The 24,123-nt window shown below is 32.6% G+C and overlaps 1 protein-coding gene across 1 annotated transcript; it reads left to right on the forward strand.

The window, feature by feature from the left end:
• Positions 1–11,038: 11,038 nt before the first annotated feature.
• Positions 11,039–16,579, forward strand: LOC105780516 (probable zinc metalloprotease EGY2, chloroplastic). Its single transcript, XM_012604900.2, has 12 exons — positions 11,039–11,390; positions 11,473–11,545; positions 11,800–11,943; positions 12,605–12,655; positions 12,750–12,860; positions 13,142–13,216; positions 13,302–13,407; positions 13,504–13,597; positions 14,062–14,215; positions 15,006–15,213; positions 15,533–15,693; positions 16,169–16,579. Exons 1-12 carry the CDS (start codon positions 11,236–11,238, stop codon positions 16,418–16,420), a joined length of 1,584 nt encoding a protein of 527 aa, XP_012460354.1. The 5' UTR covers positions 11,039–11,235; the 3' UTR covers positions 16,421–16,579.
• The last annotated feature ends 7,544 nt before the right edge of the window (positions 16,580–24,123 follow it).

Below are 24,123 nucleotides of genomic sequence, written 5' to 3' on the forward strand. Positions count from 1 at the left end.
ATGACAAGTTTTGGGTTTTTAAGGTTTGAATGCCTTCAAGATAACTGATAAGTGGTTATTATGTTTAGCTGCCAAGACAAAGAAGGCTCTAACATTTGGACAAAACTAAGCTATTAAGAATAATAAAGAAGGCTCTAGCGTTTGGACAAATGTGTGTATTGTATGATTATATCAGTGGGGAATATCGAGGGGTTAGAAGAAGTTAGGAATGGGAAAAAGGGGTGATTCCATTAGATACCGTCATACAGTGTTGCTAAGTCCACCTGTGATGCACAAAGCTTCGGGCTTTCCGAAGGGGACATTGTGGTGTTCGAGCATCAATGTTCAGACGGCGAATGGAGGAATAGGCGGAGGAATAGGAAAAAGAAAGTGGAATTCCGTTAATATTCCACCATCTGAGATTGCTGGGAGCAAACGTCGATGTACAAAGCGCCAGGCCTTACCGAGAGGGACACTTTAGGGTTCAAGCATCAAGGTGAAATGCGAAATAGGTCCTTTAGGATGAAATCGTAATGACGATTATTAGGTTCCATAGAGCAACACCACGACGACGATTAACAGACTTTATGAGGTGACACCATGATGGCGGTAAAGTCCTTCGGAGTGGCATCTCTTAGAGGTTTAAGGTCTAAGACCATAGCTCGGTTATGGAAACCAATGAATTTCATCGTGACAGTAAACACGAGATAGTCCATAGGGATAGTAAATACGATGTTATACTGGGAAAGATCGTAAATCAGTATACCAGTGAAGAATCTACCAAATGTGATGATAAGAGTGGATTAGAGATTGCCTCAAACTAACAAGAGTAAAAAGAGGAAGTGAGTCCTCAGATAGGAAGGTATACATATTGTGTTCAGTTTGAGTCTACAGAGGGAGGTGTGGATCCCACATGTTTTAGGGGGATGCAGAAGTAGGTTAGCCATCAAGCTGACGTGAGTTTGGGAAAACTTACTGGAGTCTTCAGGGAAGAAAATGCCAGCCCAAGGCTAAATGTCTAGTGGAGTTCACCAATGTTAGTGACGAGTGGGAGTCCGTCAAGACCATGAAAAGTGATAATAATCTCGATGATCTAACTTAGGCGAGGGCTGCAAGCCTAATGAAACCTCTTTGAGAAAGGGGCTGAAGAGGCGAGTATCATAGAGGTTACACTATAAGCATCAGTGTCTTATAGAAAAAGGGGATGTTATATAGAGTTAGTGTTTTGGCAAAGACCTACACTTCAACAGTAATAAAAAATGAACACTAAACTTCATTAATCCGAAATATTAAGTATGAGTATCAAGGATCCTTTTCGCTAATGAATGACTCAAGGTGGTGAAGGCACTAGTCTTGCCAATTGAGTTGTAAAATTTCTTCTACGAAAACTAGGGAGTTTGATTTTAAGCTAGATGCTTTATTTTCATCAAATCTATGCCAATATAAATATATAAGCCTTGTGCATATCTCACTAAGTTCATTTGAACTTATGAATGCAGGATTTTAAGCCAGATGCTTTATGTTACTTGAATGTAGGATTAGGTAAAGATATGGGCATCATGAGGGATGAAACTGGTGTCAATCGGAATAGGTGGTGCGCTATAGCTGTTTACGTATATAGAGGGGCACCCATAAAGGCCTTGCCTCACGGTTTAAGTCAATTATTTCTATATTCGAGTATAACTCCGAATATTGTAACTAAATGTTGTAATTAAGGTCGTAAGGATTACACACCAGTTGTGAACGAGATTTGTATTAGTTAGACTCCAAAAAATTTTGAGTTATTAAAGTATGCAATTTAAATTCGAAACAGGAGTATTGTTTAAGTTATCTGGTTTATTGTAGCATCTAGTACCCGGATCTAGCGATTAGGTCGATTATAGGGTGTTACAATTTGCTTATCAATTAAAAAGTTATCTAAGTAAAGATTAACTTAAATAATATCTAAAAAATTCTATTAAATTACTATATATACAATTTAAGTTATCAAAAATAACAATTAGTGTTCAACACACATGTATGAATATATATTTTCCATTTTCTCATGTTTCCTTTCAACATAAAAATGGGAAAAAAGAATACACATTTAAAATTAAAAGTAAATTAATTATGCCATATATATGTAACAAAAGCGCACAATTATAAACATAAAATGTTAGGAAGAAAAGAAAGAAAAAAACAAACTTACAAGGACAAAAGGGGCAATAAGATAGAAGAGAATGTTAAAATAGTTAAAATCTTCATATATTTTACATATAGAACAGTATTTGTGTACCTAGGATAGGGTGTGGTTGGCTTTCCATAAACCTAAACCCTACTAGTTATGTCATAACATTTGCCTTGAACCCAATTTCAAAAAAAAAAAAATTGATCCTATTGGATCAAGTCAGGTCGAAACTCGTCAGTTTAGGATATTTTTGCCATCCTTAATTGATGCCAAGTTTGACCACATTGTTTCTTCTTCAAATTCAATCTTTCCATCCTTATATAGCTGCAAGATTTTATCGTTTGACACAAAACATTTCTTGGGAAGGTGATTAATCAAATGATGATACTTGAAGTAGTTAGAGTCATCCACTTTATTAGCTTTTTTAGGCCTTTCATTTCTGGAAACAAAATTAGCTTATTGTTTCAAAGTTATTTAAGTCCTTTTGTCTTTGGTAGTTGAAGGTTTTGCTTCTTGAGGTTACTTGGACTTCGAAGACACCTTCAAAGGCTTGGAACTCGCAGTCATAGATTGTTTGCTTTCTCCCTGGTTGGGAATTGTCTTGCCTCATTTGCAGGTTTCTTGCTTCTTCTTACCTCTCTTTGATTGGAAAATCTTGATTTCCAAAAGCTGTCATACTTAACTCCATATCATGCACACAAGTAGTTAGCTCCTTAAAGGTTTTAAGCTTGATGCCTTGAAAAATATAATGTAGACCCAAGTTCATTCCTTGAATACAAATGTCAAGGGTAAAATACTCCAACAATCTTTCCTTGAATTTCAAACTTATACTCCTCTAATGGTGGATGTAATCGATGGTTGGTTAGTCATTTCATATCTGTGAGCTTTTGAGCTTGATCATGCAAACAATGTGATAAGTGCTATAAAATTTGTTGCGAAATTGTGTTGCTGATGTGCCTAGATATCAATTTTTCCAAACTTAAGGTTAAGGTTCTAATTAAAGGCATTTCCTTTTAGCTTCCAAACAAATTTCTTCACCATAAGATTTTCATTAGTTTCAGAATTATTTATATATCCAGTAGATAAGAAACATACCAGTGTGGATTTCCTTTACCATCTAACTATTGGAATTTTAGAAGTCAATAACTTGAAAGCATTATAAGACTACTGGTCTTGTGAGAATATGGTTGGCGTGTGCATATGAAGGTTGGGTTACACAATCAACTTGATCCTTAATAGCTTACTTAATGATCTCCTTAATCTAATCAATAATGACAACTATATTGATTTTGATTGACAATCTTTAACCGAAAGAGCGTAGTTAGGGGCCCTGGCCCCCTTGGTTATACAATGTAATTGCAACTTTAATCTCTCCAATATGTTAATAATTCGATTTAATCCCCTTTTATCCTATTTTTCAAATGGAAAGTTTTTATTTTTTTGGTCTCTTTCAAAAGTAAAAAATATCCATTTAAATCATTTTAATACAAAATTTTTAACTTTAGCCCTCTAAAATTTGTTAATTTAATTTATCCCTACCTCACAATTTATGGCTTCACCCCTACTGTATAGCTTATACATTGGAATGCTCAGCCTTTTCTTGAAGGTTATTGTGGTGGAGTTTTTTCGCATTTGTAAATCTATTGTTAATGAAATCAACAATCTTTCCCATCATGAAAGCAATCGATAATATTTCTTTTTTAGGCTTGTTGCAAGACTCTCCACAATCTTTGTTACGATCTCTATTTGTTTCTCCAAGAATGTAATGCTAGTTCTTGTGACATTCATCACTTTAGAATCTAGTTTTAGAAGAGATGCCAAAATGGAATTGTCACTTGAGTAGCTATCTTGTGCTTTAAATGATAACCAATGGGCTATACTAGATCCATGAGAATTGATTTAGAAGCAAAGTTTCTTCTAAGTCTTAAGTTGGTAAAGCAACATCATAAAGTTTATTTTAAATAAGCACCAAAAAAGTATGATCATATAATGCTAAAAGAGCTTTTGTCATTTGTCTAGTCTATATGGATCAATAGGCATACCAACACTTGATGATAAGGTCGAATGGATTGCATTGACGATGCCTTTTTAGGAGTAAATGCAACTTCTAAGCTTGGTCTTTAAAGAAAAGAGATGAAAATATTGTCTAATCAAGTGTGCCAAAAATTTATACGCACAAATTTCGAGTTGAATAATGCCCTAAAATTTGAGACGAAGAATTTTATTTGAAAATTTTGAGCTATGATATCTTAATAAATCATTTAATTATTCTCATTAATAAAGCGTTGACCCAAAGTTCATCTAGAATTGATCTTGGATAACCCACTTTAAGTTTAGTGGAGTCTTAATCTTAAAAGTAAGATTTACCTCTTTTTTGTTGGTCGAATAAGATGAGTAGAAAGTTATTGAAAGTTCTTAAATATTGATACAACATTCTTTAAAATTTATTTCAGTTTTTAAATACTTTTTGATATTTTTAATATTTTGGTTAGAAAGCTTCAAACCTTTAAAATCTTCTGTTTAAGCTTCAATTTCTAAACATTTGAAATTATGTACTTGTGAACTTTTGGAATTATGAACTTATATTGAATGAAATGAAGGTGCCTTTTTTATAGTGTAATAAGAGTGGTCTAGTACAAGATAATTTCTTTAGATGAGTGATCTACAAGGATTATGTAACGATCTGATTCTCGTTAACGTAAAAGAAACTCGACTTAAAATTGCATTCCTTAAATTAAACCATCGGGAAAGATGTTATTGAAGAGTTTATAAGTCAAATGTGATAGTAAAATGTTGGAAAATTGGTTAAGAAAATGGTTATTATAGGTACAACGGAAGTTTAAAAAATTTTCTAAACCTGAGCCATTTTGTGATATTTTTAGTAATAAATTCTAACCAAAATTATATTTTGTGTTTTGTGCAAGGCGGACTTAAGTCGATCCTGGCTTTCAACTGAACTACCTTTTCGCTATCCTTGAACCATGAATCGCTTTGAGTGTGTGCTTCAGCAACACAAACTAAATCACAGAAAAGAAACAATATACTTACTTTCAGTAGGAATGTAAGTTTTCTTTATAAACCGGTAAAACTAGTAATTTCTGTAAAATAAAATTTATTCGTAGTAAATAAATTTCCACTACTTTTTGACAAAATAACGATGCATTGCGTAGTATGCTTTATGGTCAACCTGATGCTCTTCATTTATAAGAAGATGTACAAAAGTTTTGGTTGAATAAGTCCTTAATAACTTATATTAATTAAATAGAAAATACTACTCTTACTAGAAGTAGAGGAATGAGGGGTGACATACCCCCTATAATTTTACTAGGGTTGATGCCTCTTTTGTTCACACAATGACTAAGTTTGATCTCTATGTATTGAGTCCAATTATATGTGCTTCTTGGACTTTTAACTCAATACTTTATAATTTAATCCAACTCAATATTTATTTTTTATTTACCAAAATAAATATTATTGAATCAACTAATCTAATTAATTAAATTAACTAAATTAATTTCTTAATTAAGTATTTTCTCAACCCAATTCTACTTACATTAAAATCATAATAACTTTACCGTAATATAATCTATGAGAAAATATATTTAATTTTCTTATTCAACAAATCCCATAATGACTAATTTATTTAATTCCATTTTCAAACTTTAATTATTTAATTAAATAATAATATGAAGAACCTTAAATTAATTCTCAAGTCATTTTTGTACTTAGTAAGAAAACACATTTATTGTGGATAGTGATTCATGCGATTTATTTTTCTTACTTCATTCTTTCTATTCATTTCCATTTATTGGTTCTACATGCAATTTGTTTATGGTTATTTTGAGCCAGTGGAGGGATTGATTGAACATATATAATTTGAACTCAAATAATTTATAATTAAGTTTCGACTTTTCGCATATTAATTATAAACTTATTTAGTCACAAAGTCATTCCACTAAAATATCATGACTGAGCTCTCCCTTATTATATACAATTATAAAAGCTACTTAATAAGTGCTTGTCTAATGACCTTGTTGTTGGAAAAAAAACATGGTTTGAAAACAGTTTCTTGCACAACAGAAAAATAAAATTTGAAAACCGAGCCGATTTGTGATATTTATAACAATAAACTTTTTTCGAAAAGTACATGTACTTTGTGCCAGATGGATCCTTAATGTTCTCGACTTTTAACCGAACGACCTTTTCCGTTATTCTTGTACCACGAACTGCTTCGAGTGTGGGCTCGAACAATTTTAAATCAAACATAGAATCAAAAATATTTTTCTTTAAATCTCTCTCTCTTGTAAAAACCGATAGAATTGTTATTTCTGGAAAATAGTATTTATACTTAAAAAAAATTCTCATTATTTCGAACAGAATAACATATCTCAAAGTTGTATGTTTAGCATTACCGATACCATCTACTTATAGGAAGAGGAAGTGAAACATTAGTTGAATTAGTAGAATGCAATTAATGTCTATTTAATAGAAAAAAAATCCCCTAATTGTACTAGGAGAAAGAGAGGTTTTGTTTTATCAAAAATAAGAAGAAGAGAGGTTTTGGGTCTCTTCTGTATCGGGTCTAATTATTTATGCTTCTTGGACTTTTAACCCAATACTTTATAATTTAATCCAACCCAATACATTTTTTTCTATTTCCCAAAATAGATATTTTTATTAAATTAAATTAATTAAATTAATTTTCCCATTAAATAATTTTATAAACCTAGCTCTAATTTCATTAAATTCATGACGACATTATTGTAAAATAATCCACGAGAAAATATATTTAATTTCTACATTAAATTGATTCACAATGATCCATTAATTTAATTTAATTTTGAACTTCAATTAAGAATAAAATAAAGATAAAATTTGACTTTGTTAAAATTTATTATCTAAAAATATCATTTACTATTTAATAGAGTTAATGTTTTGAAAGCTAGTGAGTGTTAAAACTAATAAAAATATAAATTTTGTATATAGTAGGGAGGATGTCAAATCCACGTAGAATTGTGATAATATTATTTCTTTATAAAAAAAGTAAAATATAAACAATGGGATTTTAAATTAAAAATTAAAACTAAAATATCAAAAGAAATATCACAAATAAATATTTAAGAAATCAATAGAATGACAATCTAGACAAATACAAAATCTAAGTTTTGATTTATGGATTTAATCATCTATTCAAATATAGATTCAATACTTTTCAATAAATTAGTTATAGTTGTTGAGGTTGTGCATAACAACAAATATCTTCTTGCCTTATTGACAACTAAGAGGAATTTAACTGAAATTATTTCTGTTATTAACTAATGACTGTATAGATTATAATGAAACTCCTAAAATTCTATTTATCAATAGCATTAAAAATTAAAAATATTTAATTCTAACAACTAAACATACAAGTGAGATTTATTCATATCAGATCATATATCTTCACAACATTATAAAATTTTAAAATTTCAAAAATTATACAATTATTAAAAAAATTATAGAATTCAAAAATTATTTTTCAAAAAAAACCATGAAGACTATGAAAACAAAAAGAAATTTCAAAATTTCTTTCTGCAAAAATCAAAATAAGTTTAACAGTTTATAAAGTTCAAAAATTATTAAAATATTCAATCGATAAGTCACCCTTAACAATCGAGATTGAGCTAAAGGGTAAATCTAGCCTTGTGTACTTTTAGGGTTCATGTCTCTGCTATTTAGTAGATACATGAAACCTTTGAAAATATACAACGTCGACTTTAATCTTTAGTTCAATCTGGGCTATTGAAGCCAGTTGTCAGTTGATTTATTTTTTGGATTTTCTATAATTTTATTGAATTGTATATACTTTTAGATTTTAATTTGTCAATTTTTATATATATTTTAAAATTTTATAAATATTTTTATTTTTATAAGTTTTAAATATAATTATTCTAAATTTTCATAATTTTATATTGTATATCTTATTTTTAAAACTGCTTTTTATTTTATTTTTTTAATTTTAAAAATTGTCAAGAAAATTTTGGGTTTTATTTTTATTATAAAATTTTAATATATTTTAAATTTTTTATAACTCTTAAATATTTTTTAACATGTCAATAGTAGAATGATCCACATGAACTACCACGTGTATAATAGTTGCTAGTTCGTCCACCATTAATTATCATGTCGATAGATTAAATGGTTATCGTTGGTTAATTTATTTATTTCACCATGATTCTTGAGTGCAAAAATTAGAGGGAGGTAGTTTTTTTTAGGGTAAACTACTCTCATAGGGGGAAATGATTGTATGAAACAAGGACACCACGTCATCTGTATCCTTTTCTAATAGTTTAATGCCACATTAACATTTTGATCCTAAATTTCAGCATTTTCATCCTAAAAAAAATCAAATTCAAATCAATATCTTGAAATTCAGAATGAAATTGCTGATGTGGCGTTATACTATAGGAAAGTGATATTATCCCTATTTCATACAATCCTATCTCCACTAGTAGATAGCCAACTATTAATATTTTTTGTTAGTCAACTATGAAATGTTACAAAATGATCACTTGATTATTAGTAAAATTTTTGGTTCTAATTATGAAAAGTTACAAAATGATCACTTAACTATTCAATTTTGTCTTTTTAATCACCAATTAGCTAATGGTGACAACTTTTAAAATTGACATAATAGCAACTTTAACCCTCATCATTTATAAATTATGTCAATTTAGTCTCGATTCTAAAAAAATTAACCCTAAACTTTTACACGTTCGTAATTTTTTTTTTGCAATTTTGTTTTTCTTTGTGACATTGAGTGTTAATTTTAAAAGAATGAGAAAAGATGAAAATTACTATCTTGGATTTTGGGTATTTCCATTTTGTATATTTTCAAACAAATTTATCTTTAGCTAATAAATTTGTTTTTTAAGCTTTCTAGGTGAAAGAGTCACAAAGAAAAAACAAAATTGCAAAAAAGATCAAATTACACAATGCGTAAAATGTTGAGGGTTAGATATTTTAAAATCAAGACTAAATTGACACAATGTATAAATGTTGAGGTTAAAGTTGCTATTATGTCAATTTTAAAAGCTACCACTGTTAACCTATTGATATAGGGATGGCGTTGAGCTAGGTGAAAGCGAATATTGCTAAATCCACCACTGCTCTTCAGTTGGCATGTTTTGCTTTATCACTCACCCCGCTCCATTATGGATGCGCAATTTTGAAAATCATTACCACCTCCATGGATGTTAGATGCATCCATCCCCACTCCGCCCTGTTTCAATTTAATTTTTGCTACTTATCTTTAATATTTTCAATCTTTTCAAAGTCAAGTAAATATTTAAACATAATTCTTCAAAAAATATTTAAACATAATATATATATATATATATATATATGGATTTTCATATATTATGTTATTACATTTTTACCTTTTTAATAATTTATATATATAAAGACAAAATGATAATTTTATATAGTGAAGTAGGTCGGGGTGGGACAAGCAATTATCATAATCGTTTTATACCCACCTTTCAAAAGAAAAAGTCTCCTCGCCTCGCCCCGCATTCACTTTTCAAAAGAAATAATTTGCTCAATTCAGAATGAATTGATTCGAAATTCATCGTACGATTCGAGTTTTGCCATCCCTACGCTGGTGACCAGAAAAGATAAAATTGAATAGTTAGGTGACTCTTTTATAACTTTTCATAATTGAATGACAAAAAAATATTTATAATTGAGTAATCATTATGTGATATTCATAGTTGGATAATAAAAAAATAGATTTTTTTATCAAAATAATATAAAATAATTAAATAAATACTGAAATGGGATAAAGACAATAATATTTACGAATATAAGCAGGAGCTACAGTAAAAAATCAGTGCCGCCTGACCAATTGGCGACACCCCTCTCCTCCGCCATCGGTCACATTAGGTTTAAATTTTTTTATGGGTGCTGCCTGGTCAATCGGCAGCATCAGACTGAAATGTGATGAAAAACTTTAAGGGTGCTACTTGACAGCTTGGCAGCACTAAACTTCAAAAGGGTAAATTGCTTAATAACCCCTTCTTATTTATTTTCTTTTATTTCCCTTCCATACCAAAAATAAAGAGGTCTATTACCAATTAGTTCACAAAGTTTTTTTTTACTAAAAAGCATTTTAAAAAAAAATCGATTTAAACTGAAAATAAATTTCATTTATTTATCGAAAATATTTTTTCAAAAATTTTTCTAGTTTGAATAATTTTTAAAAATAATTTTACAAAAAGTATTTGAACAAAAGATTTATTTTTAAAAATAAATAAAATTTATTTCAGTCTGGAATTCGCTTTTTTACAAAAATACGTTTTAGTAAAAAAATATTTTGGGCTAATTGGTAAGAGGCCTCTCTATTTTTTTTTGTGTTGAAGGGAAACAAAAAGAAATAATAAATAAGAAGGGTTTATGGAGTAATTTACCCTATTTGAAGTTTGGTGCCCTAAACTATCTGGCTTTTCAATCAAAATGGTAAGTTTGCATATCAGATCCCTAAATATTTTAAATCATTATATTTTAGTCTAGTACCGTCGATTGACCAGGTGACACCTTTTTTACTGTAGCTTCTATCTAGATTTGTAAGTATTTATTTAATTATTTTATATTATTTAAGTAAAAAATCCTAAAAAGAAATTTAGAGTGACTAAGGTTTTGTTTTCAAGCATTACCAAGCAGGTAAGCTACTATTCAGATATTCATCAAATATCTAAGTAGCCTCTCAAAATTGAGATTCCTCAACAACAGCACCACTCAAAATAGTACACGCAATTTCACTACACACGTGTCTCAATACAACTGGTGCAATAGGTTTCGCCTTTCAATAATCGGATCTCCCAGAAATATCGTTCTCTCGCAGTAACTCCTTCGATGCAACGAGCAACAGCAAAACGGATAAGACTCCAAAATAACATAAAAAAAACTCCAATCTCTCTTTTAAAAATCTGCGAAGCAAAATTTTCATAAAGTATTGAATTTTTTTTCCAATGGAAATTTGATCTTCAATTGAATTAAATTTACGTCTTTTGAGGAATTTGGATTTCATTTCTTTTAGAAAAAATAAAAAAATGAATTTAGCAGCAAGTTTCCGCGGGAACTTTGGTGTCTTATCTCAATGTAGCTCTTGCTGCGATCTTCGGTTTCAGCCATTGTTGTCGTCTTCGAGCTTTGCTAAGTCGCAACGGTGTCGTTTAAGGAGCTTGAAGTTTTCTCGCGTCCCTAGGTAGTTTTTTTTCTCATTATTTTTTTAAAAATATTCTGCTAAAGAAGAAAGCTTATGAACTAATTCTTTATTCCTCTTATAGATTTTTCAGGAAAAGAGAGATGTTTTGTAGAGTGACTGAAACAGAAACTGGACCAGATAGTAATAATGATGAGGTAATTATTTTATTACTCAATTAGTTCGGACTTCTAAAAAAAATTCCTTTTTTTTATTTTCTTTTCTATGTTGATACAAATTTGGAATTATTGCATTTTTCATTAATGAATCTATCAAGAAGTTATGAGCTACTTTGTGAATGCACTCAACATGTGGTATTTTTGCAATTTTGGATCCAGCAGTTAGCTCAAGATGGTTTATTTTTAGATGAAAAGGGAAATGTTCTTTGATGTTCGATGTTGAATGTCTGTAGGAGGAAGATAAGCATGAAAGTGGAGAAAAGCCGGCAACAACTGATTCTGTAGAGGAAAAAGATTCCCAGATTGATTTGCAGCCCATAAATGTTCAACAAATAAACAATAATGATGCAGAAACTACAGCTCAAGGTGCTGTGCAGGTACTAAATTTCTATTCTGTAGTAGTATCCTTATAGTGACAGAATAGGGCAATAGGCAAGCCCCTACATTACTTGGTTCTCAATTAGAGATGGTATTTGTCTCGTGTTTTAAGGTAGTATATATTTATATAAATTTTAATATGCTAATATTTCATATTATATAAAATCTGAATGTTCTTGCATTCGTGTATTTTTTTTTCGTGTTCTTCTTGCTCATGTCTGTATAATCCATCATGTCCAAAGTTGCCAGGTTTGTTCTCAATGCAAGATCGTGCTACTGTGCTTTTTGCAGGCCACTTTGTTAGATTTCATGTTCATCTCCTTGAATTCGTAACTTTTGGTGATTTTTAATCCCGTTTCTCTATTTTGATAGAAATGTTTTTGTCCAATTGAAAGCTAGATGGTAGTTTAGCTATAGCTATAACTAGCATTATGTTCGAATATTGGTATGGGAGTATGAACCTCCTCAAATATATGGAAAACTTAGAAATTTGGGCATACGCATCCGACACTGACCCTTGAGTCCAAGCAAGCTCCTGCCATACCTACAATTTGAAGTATTTTAGTACATGAATTCACATTCAGCTGCCATTTTGTAATCTGCAAAACATTAATCATAGCTTGCTCAACCTTTATCACATCAGGATTGTGTTTGATACAGGAGGATGACGCTATTGAAGTTACTAGTGGATCGCCTCTGCCAGGTGTGAAGGTGATCATGATGCTGTATCACTTCCTAGGCTGGAATTTACAAGAGAGATCTTCTTTTCCTGTTTCTTTTACATCTTCCCTTGTTTCCTGAACAGCCACAACAACTGGATGAATCAATGAGGATTCCAAAGGAAACCATTGACATTCTTAAGGATCAAGTATTTGCATTTGATACGTTCTTTGTAACGAGCCAGGAACCTTATGAGGTGTGTTAGTTATTTTGATAGTTCTAGGCTTCCTTGATCCTTTTTTTCCTTTTCTTTCAAACATGTATCAGAAGATTCTTAAGGGGCTGAAATCAACTAAAATTGCCTCTGCAACTTGAATTCATAACATATCCATGGAGATAATAATATTTACGTGGTTATAGATTGAACTTCTCCTTCAATAGGTGTTATATTGTCCTTGAGAATAAGATAGCAGAAAACTGTTAGCAATTTTATTTTTGTTTCTTATTTATGTTCTTTTTTTGCGTGATATTTGATAGGGTGGAGTATTGTTCAAAGGAAATCTTCGGGGACAAGCTGCTAGAAGTTATGAAAAGATATCTACTAGGATGCAGGTATGTTTACTCTGCTTGTTCCATTGTACTATTGTGGAGGTTAATGGCTGATTCTTTATTTAATTTCTTCTAAATGAATATACAGAACAAATTTGACGATGAATATAAGCTTTTCCTTCTTATCAATCCAGAAGATGACAAACCAGTGGCAGTTGTTGTCCCGAAAACAACTTTGCAACCCGAGACAACTGGTACTTGGCTATGCTATTACGTTATTCAAAAGTTTAATGTCATCCATGTCATACACCAAAGCCATTGCCATTAAGACTAAAGTATCCTTTTTGCAGCTGTCCCTGAGTGGTTGGCAGCTGGGGCTTTTGGTCTGGTTACAGTGTTTACCTTACTTCTTCGGAATGTGCCTGCATTGCAGTCCAACTTATTGTATGATTTTCTATCACTTTCATTCTGACAACTTAATCAAAATATTAACTGTGGCTTATTCCTGTCATCATAACCAAATCATAAGCAAGACAAAAATGCTACTATTTAGGCTGTTTTCCCTTCTGAGGATCATGTTTTGAGAATTGTACCAAGCTCATAAATTCTTATTTGATCGATCATTCAGTTTGAGTATTTTAAGATGGTAAATAATACATTAGCCTTGTCACTTTAGTTTATTCCTTTCGGAAAATATCTGTCCTAGGTTTCTTGACAAAGATTCCTCTCTCTCTCTCTTGCAAGGACTCGTTTCTATCATCGTTATTTTTCTCTTGGTTCTTGGAAGTTTAAGTTGATTGATTCTGATTTTTTCTTTGTTTCCCCTTTCTTAGAATTAGGAGAATTTTCCATCAGATCATTCAGTTTGTCTTATTGATTTACTGCGAATGATTTTGTTAATGGTCCAGATCAACATTTGACAACCTCAACTTGTTATCGAATGGTCTACCTGGAGCCTTTTTTACTGCACTTCTTCTGGGGGTACATGAATTGGGCCACATCTTAGTAGCAAAGAGCACAGGAGTTAAGCTTGGTGTTCCTTTCTTTGTTCCAAGTTGGCAGGTGATATATATAATTCTTTTCATTAATCCTTTGTTTCGGAACAAACTTCTCTTTTCCTTTCCCTTTTGTGTTCCTGTTAGTTGGTACCTTATATCTTTACTGCAATCTAGTGTGGAAATCATAGATAAGAACATTGCCATATATCTTGGAGGGTCTTTGGAGCAGTGGCTGATCCTGGGATTAAGTTTTGACCTTTGGGGGGCGTAGTAACATTTTCAAAAATTTTAAGAGTTTAATAAGATATTTTTTTTAAAAAGAATTGGGGGTCTAATTAAAATTTTTAAAAATTTTGAGATTAATGAGACTTTTCTAAAATTTTAAGAGCTTAATTAAAGTTTTCTAAAAATTTTAAGGGAAAAATCAAAATTTTCCAAAATTTTTAGGGGCCAAAAGGACCCCTAGGCCGTTATAATGGCCCACCCCTATTTTGGAGAGTCACATTCTCATGTCCATGTCCGAACATATATCGGACTCGAGTACTGGATACGAATGCTTAAAGAAAAATGTAGAATAAGAGACTTGACATTTCCAATTTTTCATTAACATTTGGATCCCAAAGCAGTTAAGTTCTTTAATTTATTTAGTGAAGCACATATGTAGTCAATCTTGTAGGAATCTGTATGGCAAACATTCTTTTTATCTGACACCAGTATATCTTTGCTTCTTATGACTACGGTGTCTGTTTATGAATTCATAAATTGCAACCATTTTCCCTACATTTTCTGAACTATTGGATGAATATTTTATAAATATGAATGCGGCAAGTCTAATGGACTGTGTTTGATGGCAGATAGGCTCTTTTGGTGCCATAACAAGGATAAAAAATATCGTACCCAATCGTGAAGACCTTCTCAAGGTTGCAGCAGCTGGACCTTTAGCTGGTTTTTCTTTGGGTTTTGTTCTATTCCTTCTAGGTTTCATCTTGCCACCTAGCGATGGTATTGGAGTTGTTGTTGATGCTTCTGTGTTTCATGAATCATTTCTTGCTGGTGGTGTAGGTAAAGAACTTCTGTTGTTCAGACCATTCATTTATCTTAAAGCAGCCATGTCGGATATGCGTGACACATATTCAACTCCAAATACATGAAAAAAACTTATAAAAATTAGAACATACCTGTATTTGACACTCATATTCAAATCCAAATAACATAGGAATGTACATGTTAAAACAGTGATCAGTCTTCTGATGTTCTACTACAGTGGCAGTCATAACTTGTAGTGCATTTGCTGTCATGCTCTTCCCTATCATTATATGCTTTTCAGCAATCAGGTTATTATTTGATGTATTCTGATTGTGAGCTTTCTCTCCTTTTACAGCAAAGCTGCTTCTAGGTGATGTACTGAAGGAAGGCACACCTATATCGGTCAACCCACTTGTAATTTGGGCATGGGCTGGGCTACTCATTAATGCCATCAACAGCATTCCTGCAGGGGAGCTAGATGGGGGCCGGATCTCCTTTGCAATATGGGGAAGAAAGGTACTTCATTTCTAGTTAAAAGAAATGAAATAGTCTATGCTACTCAGGTTTGGGTAGAATGTTAGTTATAGGTATATGTCCGATATGATTATATTCAAAATTTTAATTTTTTTTCCTTTTTTTGGAGAGATCACTAAGGATCATATCTTTCAAGACCAATGTCTGAACTGTTGTTAAACACGGGAGTCAAATATATGTAATTCAAGAAAAATAAAGAGTCGAAGCAACAACATAACTATTCAAACATAGACATAAGTTGATGATCCTCTAAAAACCCTTCAAATATGTGAAAATAATTAGATATACCCGTATCTATATCAAACATATATTTCTTTCAATATCCACATCTGAATCCAAGTAAGAGAAACCTTTCTTGGTTATGGTAGAACATAAGACCTAAAAAGTTCTTTTTTACGAAATTAATATGTTGTGGAATAACCAAGAGTTAAAATTAACCAAGTTTTTAATTGAACAGGCTTCAGCTCGCTTCACTTCACTCTCCATTGGACTGCTAGGACTGTCTTCATTGTTCAATGACGTGGCATTTTACTGGGTGGTTCTCATATTCATCTTGCAAAGAGGGCCCATTGCACCACTGTCGGAGGAAATCACTGATCCTGAGAACAAGTATGTTGCACTTGGAGTTTTAGTTTTGATATTGGGATTGCTTGTTTGCTTACCATATCCGTTCCCTTTCAATTATGACTCCATTAATACAAACTTTTAGCGATATGATAGTTTATAGAATTAAACTTGGATTATACTTTTTTTTGGAAGACTTGTTAGAGGAAATGTCCTTGAATGATCATACAAATTGTTTTGTAAAGCTGATATCATTACATGCCATGATTTAGAATGAATACTTTTAGAGAGTGATGGGCAATTATTTTTCGAAGTGCAACATATGGAAGCTGTTGGAAACTGTTGTCAGCTGAAATTAATAGCTGAACCATTGGTTAGTAAACAGCTCTTAGGTTAAGTTGCTATATATTTATATAAATTTTGATATTTCATGTTATTCTACTCAATCAATCATGGATGGATGGTGTACAAAAATGTGCTTATAGAAAATTGGTTGGTGATTCCCAATTTTATATTTAATATAATATCTGGATTTGAGGTAAATACATTTTATTTTCTCAAAGTAGCGTCGTTCACAATAGTAAAATTAATAAGTCGAGATATGGGTAAATGATATTCTCTCACTGACATTACAGGGTTGATGAAAAGTAAGCGTGATGAAAAGTAAACGTGGTTACAGGTTGTTCATTTTTATGATGAATGACTTGATTACTATTTGATAGTAATTGACTTTTCACGAAGAAAGTTGTAATGGTTATCATGAGATAAAATAGGATCATGTTGGGAGAACGAATTTATCCCAGAGCGATTAATGATATCCTATGAGGGTAAAACACTTATGACAAGGTCATTGGATGAGCACTGATCGGGTTATTTTCATAATGGTATGTCGTTGGGGAGAGCTCAGTCATGATACTATAGTGGAATGACTTCGTGATTAAATAAATTTATAATTAATAGACAAAAAGTTGGAACTTAATTATAAATAATTTGAGTCCTAATTGTATAGTCCAATTGGTCCCTTCGCTAGCTCATTGAAACTAGAAATGAATTGCATGTTGAATCAAATGAACAAAAATAGATAGAAATGGAAAAGTTAGAGAAATGAGAAACATTTGAAAATGAATATGACTTTCTCTAAATTAAAATGAAAATGACTTGAAAATGAATTTATGTTTTCAAATAAATGAAGTTTAAAACGAAAATAAATTTATCGGTCATGGTGAATCCATTGAATGTAGAAATATTCAATATATTTTCTCGTAGATTCTTTTACGGTAAAGTTGTCATGATTTTAATGTAATTAGAATTAGGTTAAGAAAATTATTTAATAGAGAAATTAATTATTTAAATTAATTTAAGATGTTTATTTTGGGAAAAAAATAAAAATAAATATCGTGTTGTATTGAATTATAAAGTACTGAGTTAAAAGTTCATGAAGTATTTGTAATTGAACTCGATATGAAGAGACCCAAAAACAGCTCATGTTTAAAGAGAGAGACGACAAACCCTAGTTTGTTTAACTAAGGTTGTCACCCCACCTACTCCTAGTTAGACTAGAAGTTCATTTTTCTATTGAAATAGATATCTACAATTCAATTAGGATTTTACCTCTTATCCCTATAAATAAATGATACATATAGGGCTAAATATAGACTTTTGAGATATTATTATTCTACCCGAAAATAGTGAGAGTTTATTCTCTAAGTATTAATTCTATTTTCCGAAATAACAATTCTGTTGGTTTCTATTGAGATAGATTGTTTTTACACTAAAAGTAAAGAAAACTATTTCTGATTTTGTATTTGATTTGAATCGTTCGAGCTCACACTCGAAGTAGTTCGTGGTACAAGAATAGTAGAGAAGGGCATTTGGTTGAAAGCCAAGACTAATAAATGTGTGATTTCGGTAAAGAGTTATTTTCTGTAAATATCACAAAACGACTTGATTTTCAAAATTTTTATTTTTCGTTGCGCAAGAAAACCATTTTCAAACTGATTTTTTTTCCAACAAAGAAGCTAATACAATGCTTCTTATGTAGTGGGCCATATAGAGTGTCGGACTAGCCACAACGATCCATGCCATCCATGATCGTTAAAGAAGATGATTCGGAGCCTGACGAGGAAAAGGTGTTGAGGCTTGGATCAATGACACTTAACTCTGCTAAAGCGAAGAGGAATCACAAGCAGAAATGGTTGATGTTTGTGGATACCAACATCATAGGCCGGAGGAGGAGTGCTCTTGTCGTTACGGGGGCATGACTTGTTTATATTGAAGAGAGCCATGGGTAAACTTGGTCTCTCAGTTAGCAAATAGACTAAGAGAATCTAGACGATTAATTCCAAAGAGGTCCCAATTATGAGAGTAGCATAAGGAGTGGTGCTACAAAATCGGTGAGTGGAAAGATAATGAAGTTTTTGAGGTAATTCATTTAGATGATTATGAATTCGTTCTTAAGTTGAATTTTCTGATCGGATTAATGCTTTGTTGATTCCTTTTTCCGATTGTATGTGTATCTTGGATACTTGACAATAAGTATGTGTTATGTCGGTGAGTCGAGACATGAAAGGAGGAACCAAGGTATTGTCGGAAATCCAACTAACTGAGGATGTTCTGGTAAATTGAAGGAGTGCTACGAAGACCCCATTGGAGATGCTAGAGGGGCGGCAAACCTATGTGAAGCCTGTTGAGTCATTAGTGCGGCTACTACCTATGAGAGAGTTGGGTTGTGCATCAGAATGTGGGTAAAGTAGTGATACAAATTAGGCAATTAGATCGAGTAAATGATACAAGCGAGGTACTTTCAAACACTTATCTAATGTTTTTCATTTTGACTTACTGTTGACTTGACAAAGACACAGGGGTCCTTTCAGAGTTCTGAAGCGGATAAGCTGAGGGGCTTACAAATCGGAGTTTTCAAAAAAAAAAACTCAAGGTTAACCAAATGTTCAATGTGGGTACACCAAAGCCTATTTGAGCTAATCAAGGGGATCTTGATTGAGGCAAGTCACAATGTGGGGAAGTAAGAGTGGTAGGCTCTTGCGAACGAGATGTACAAAAGAGAGGAGAAATGGTTCGATTTAGGAGACAACGGAAGCTAAGGAAAATGTTTCGAGGGACGAGACTACTTGACAGAGAGGCTAGTCAGGAATCAGCCGAGGTATCGAGAAAGTTCCAATGCGAATCAAACCAGTCTCATTCTGAGGACACAACGAAGGCATTGTGAGAATGGGTGGGGGAGAATGCCACGGGCTAAGGATCAAAACTCGTGAAAAATGCGTAAAGAGCGTCCTATCGAGGTCAATTGATGAAATAGAGCTCATTCAACCTACTTGAACTGGCCCAACCCGTGGAACATGTGGAGAAACCCATCTACTTGAAGCCTTGGTGACCAAGTGAAACACTTAAAGAAATTTAAGGCTACCATGGTAAATAGAGAAACTCATATTAGAAGATATTTAATATGATAAGATTTGATTTTTTTATCTTAATGGATTGAGTTAATCCCTTAAGAATATCAATTTTAGATAGGTTCGAATCTTGATCGTCGATGTAACTCAATCTGTACTGTTGGTTTTGGGGCAACTCAACTGTAAATAGAGTTCCTCTCCCTCATTTTTAATCACTAAATTGTAATATTTCAAAGTAATAGAGATACTTTGAGAGCATTTACTCAAAGACCTATGTATGTTGCTTTCTTGTGGCATTTTCTGTTCTTTTGTTGCTTTTTCGTTTTGAGTTGCTTCCGCTTTATTTTCGGTGTCTTAGAGAATTTCTATCGAGAATTCTCACTTTTGAGAGAGTTAGGCTAAATTAGGTAGATTTGAAATCAAGAAATCGTATAAGGCCATTAGGTCAAGAGATGGAAGTTTTAGCCACGTGACATACACACATGCCAGCAAATTTTAAAAGTCAGGACAAAGTTGTTGCCAAACAACTCTGACTTCTCTTCACTCAAAAATATTTTTCTCTTATTTTTTAATTTGGATGAATTTTTTGTTTGTTTCATTAGAAATTAGACTTAATAGTATTTTCTAACATATAAAGATCATCATTTCATTCATTTTATACAAATTTCAACAAATTTTCAAAGTCAAAACATGGGGTGCTACTAACAATTTTAACCTTCCCTCACTTAAACAGATTTATCTCCTATTGTCTAATTTGGATGCAAGTTCTGTTAGTTCCAATAAAAACTATACTCAATAAGCTTTCAAACCATATGTGGCTTAACTTCTAATTCAATTTTAACAATTTTTGGTGATTTTTTAAGTCACACTACTGCTATTGTCCAAAACTATTTTAATGCAAATGTTGTTAACTATGTCATTCAAGTGATATATTAAACACATTCACCTAATAATAACACATTTCATGTTTATTCATATAATAAATCTCATGTTTATTACACTATTTTCATATTAATAACTTAAATTCTTTACTTTCCTAAACATTTTAGCATAATAAAAGTAAGACTATCCAAGGGTACTTACTTTTTTGGATGCTCTACAACACATAATCTTGATTTCGCCATCATTTAAGCTTGGAAACTTCATTCTCATAATTCAACATTTTTCATACACAAAAAATATATCAAAATATTAATAAAAATTCTTTCCAAGCTTTCTCATAACGAATAAACTCAAATATCTTGTGGGGAAAGTTAGCATAAAACTATTCTTACCTTGTTGAAGTTTGTTCTCCCGAGCTTCATTTTCTCACACAAAAATCCATCAAATCCTAGGTTGATAATGGTGAGATTAATGGTAAAAATGAGTTCAGTTGTTGTTTCTTAAGAAATTTTAACTCAACATGTATATAAAGTATAATTTAATATTTATCAAATTTAATCTATTCAAAAATTTAATTTTAATATAATAAAAAAATTCCTTACGTTTATGTAAGAATTTTTTTTGGGTAAAAAGAAGAAAACAAGAACAATTTAACTAGAGGTCAATGTCACTGGCCACGATTTAAAGTGCATTACCAAAGCACAAAAAGCATCCCATGGAGGTTTACATATTAAATGGAGCTCATTCGATCCACTTGAACTGGTCTGATTCGAAGAACAAGTGACGAAGCCTATCTACTTGAAGCCTTGGTAGCTTAACGAAGTACTTATGGGAAATTAGGGCTACCTCAGTTGGGAAAGTAATCTTAGAAAATTTTTAATTTGATAAAATTTGATTTTGTAATATTAGAGATTGTGTAAATCCCTTAATTGTAGATAGACTTTGATCTCATCCGTCGATGTAATTCAATCTATACCGTCAATTTTTGGGGAGCTTAATTATAAATAGAGAGCCTCCCCTTAATTTGTAATCATCTATTGAATCTATTGTATTCTATTCTTTAGTAATGAATACTAAATTGAGAGTATTTACTCGAACACCTTGTGTGCTTTACTTTTCTGTGGCTATTTTGCTCTTTCGAGCTTCTTTTATCTTTAAGATTGCTTTCACTATATTTTGGTGCCCTAGAGGAATTTTACAAGAATTTTCACTTTGCAAGAGTTAGGCTAACTTGGGCATATTTGAAGTGAATGAATTGTCTAAGGCCACACGGATTGCGAGAGGAAATGTCTAGCCTCATGACAGTTAGTATCATAGCTAAGGTTGTGAAGGCACTATTTAAGATGACGAAAGAAGTTACTGATTAGAATGAGCCAATAAAAACTTGTGGGAAGGCCAGGAAAGAAAGCCGATCGAGGGACATGCTATTGACTTTGAAAGAACGAGTGGTCAATCTCGAGGAGCCTGTGAGGGACATGAGGTAGACACTCAAGGTGGTTGAGGGACACATTGATGAGTTGGGCTCAATAAGGAATCAACTCAGGGACTTTGTGTTGGAGTCTCTTAATTCTATTGTGGAAAAGATGCAGGTGGTACTCAATTGCACTACGGGTAAGTAGATGAAAGGAATGATGCTCTTGAGGCTATGGTGTCAGTCTTGATGGAAAAGATCACGAAGCTTAAGGGGGAGCTCACGATTTACAAGGTTTCTTTGAGTAATGAGATGTTGGCTTCGAGGCTGAAACAATGAGCAATAACTGTTCCCAAACCAGAGAAGTTCAAGGGTGCCAAGTTCGTTAGAGAAGTGGACAACTTCTTGTGGGAAATGAAGTAATAATTTTGAGTGATGGATATTGAGGATGATGTCGTTAAGGTAAACGCTACTTCGATTTATTTTACTGATGTTGCTCTTTTGTGGTAGCTTCGTAGGTCCACAGATGATAAATATGGTGGCACGACTACTGGAACTTATGAGGAGTTCCAAAGAGAGTTGAAGAAGTAATTTTGCATATAATATGCCAAGGAGGTGGCTCGGGAAAAGTTGTGATAGCTTACACAATAAGACACTATTCGGGAGTATGTCCGGGTGTTCAACGAGTTGATGCTTTAGATCTCTTACTTGAGTGAGAAAGAACTATTTTATTGGTTAAAAGATGAGTTGAAGCCTTGAGTGAATTAAGAGTTGTGTTGAAAAGGTATCACTGAGCTTACTGTTGCCATGGTCGAGATAGAGTCCTTTGTTGAGCTTGGTTCAAGGAAAGACAAGTTCGAGACGTCCAAGTCCAAAAAGTTGGACAATGGTAGGGGAGACCAAAAGGAAGATGAAGAAGGAAATGGTGAGTTGGCAATGGGAAGCCACGAAATGGGAAGTGAAAAGTCAACAACTCGAAGGATAAGTGGAGCGAGATAAATTGTTTCCTTTGCGATGACTTGAATCTGGTAAGAAATTGTTCAAAAAGATCCATGTTTTCGATTATCAAAGGGGATGATAAGTCGGAAGAAGAGGCCATAAGGCTTGGTTCGATCGTAAGGGTTGTTGAAGCCAAGAAGGCTAATGAGAGTGAGAAGAAGCTAGTGAAGTGCTTATTGTGTTGTGGGCCGTATTGGATTCTACCTAATTTCAGAGCCAAGAAGTCAAGAAATACTTCTTGGAACTCCAAGGTAAAATGCATATTCAAGAATGCGGGTTTGACCTATTATTCGATTTGAATGATGAGATTTGGGATTTAATTTGTGTGAACCAATAAACTGGTTTTTACCTCACACCGAGAGAGTCGATGATCGACTCTGTCGTGTACGAGTTTTATGGCTCACTAAAAGAGTGAGAAAAGAATAAATCACAACATGACGTCCAGACTCATGTGATCGTCCGAGGCAAAGAGGTCCTATGTACTCCCCGAGAAATTTGCAATTTTTATAATTCTCCATACTATGTCTCCGACGCTTTAGATGCATTAGAAATCAATTATTTCCAAGACATAGATATGGATAAGGTTATTACTTACTTAACCGAGGGAGAGGCGTCACCGAGCACCAATATCCCATTATTTTTCAATCAGGCAATCATGTTCTCGATGACCAAAATGTGGATTTAATTTATCTGCATGCGAATCTCACCAGCCTTAACGTTTCTAATGTTAATGCTTTTTGAGCTGTGTTTCTTATTGTATTTTGTAGCGTTGACAGGTTTGTATTGGCACGTGGATTTATAAGTTGATGCTTAATTGCAGTAGTGGCAAGAAGGTTTGGATATTTTTCCCACACCTCGTGCAAGAAAGAAGGTGCCGATGTTAACGATAGAATATTCGTTAAGCTAATGAAGAGAATTCTCGAGAACTCTATCTATACCTAGTACGTCGAGCTCAACTATAAACACATCCATGGTTAGAACATACGAGGGAAGCAAAGGATGGATGTTCCGTAGCCGCTAAAGCAGAAGAGCAAGGAAAAGGGCAAGCAAGCCAAAGGTTGAGCGAGATGACCGACTTGGAGTGGCTTATCTAGTGGATGCAATCGATGACACCTTTGGGGATTGACTATGCCCAAAGGATTAGAT

This window comes from Gossypium raimondii, chromosome 4 (genome assembly GCF_025698545.1).
Source record: "Gossypium raimondii isolate GPD5lz chromosome 4, ASM2569854v1, whole genome shotgun sequence".
In the NCBI taxonomy this organism is placed as follows: domain Eukaryota; kingdom Viridiplantae; phylum Streptophyta; class Magnoliopsida; order Malvales; family Malvaceae; genus Gossypium; species Gossypium raimondii.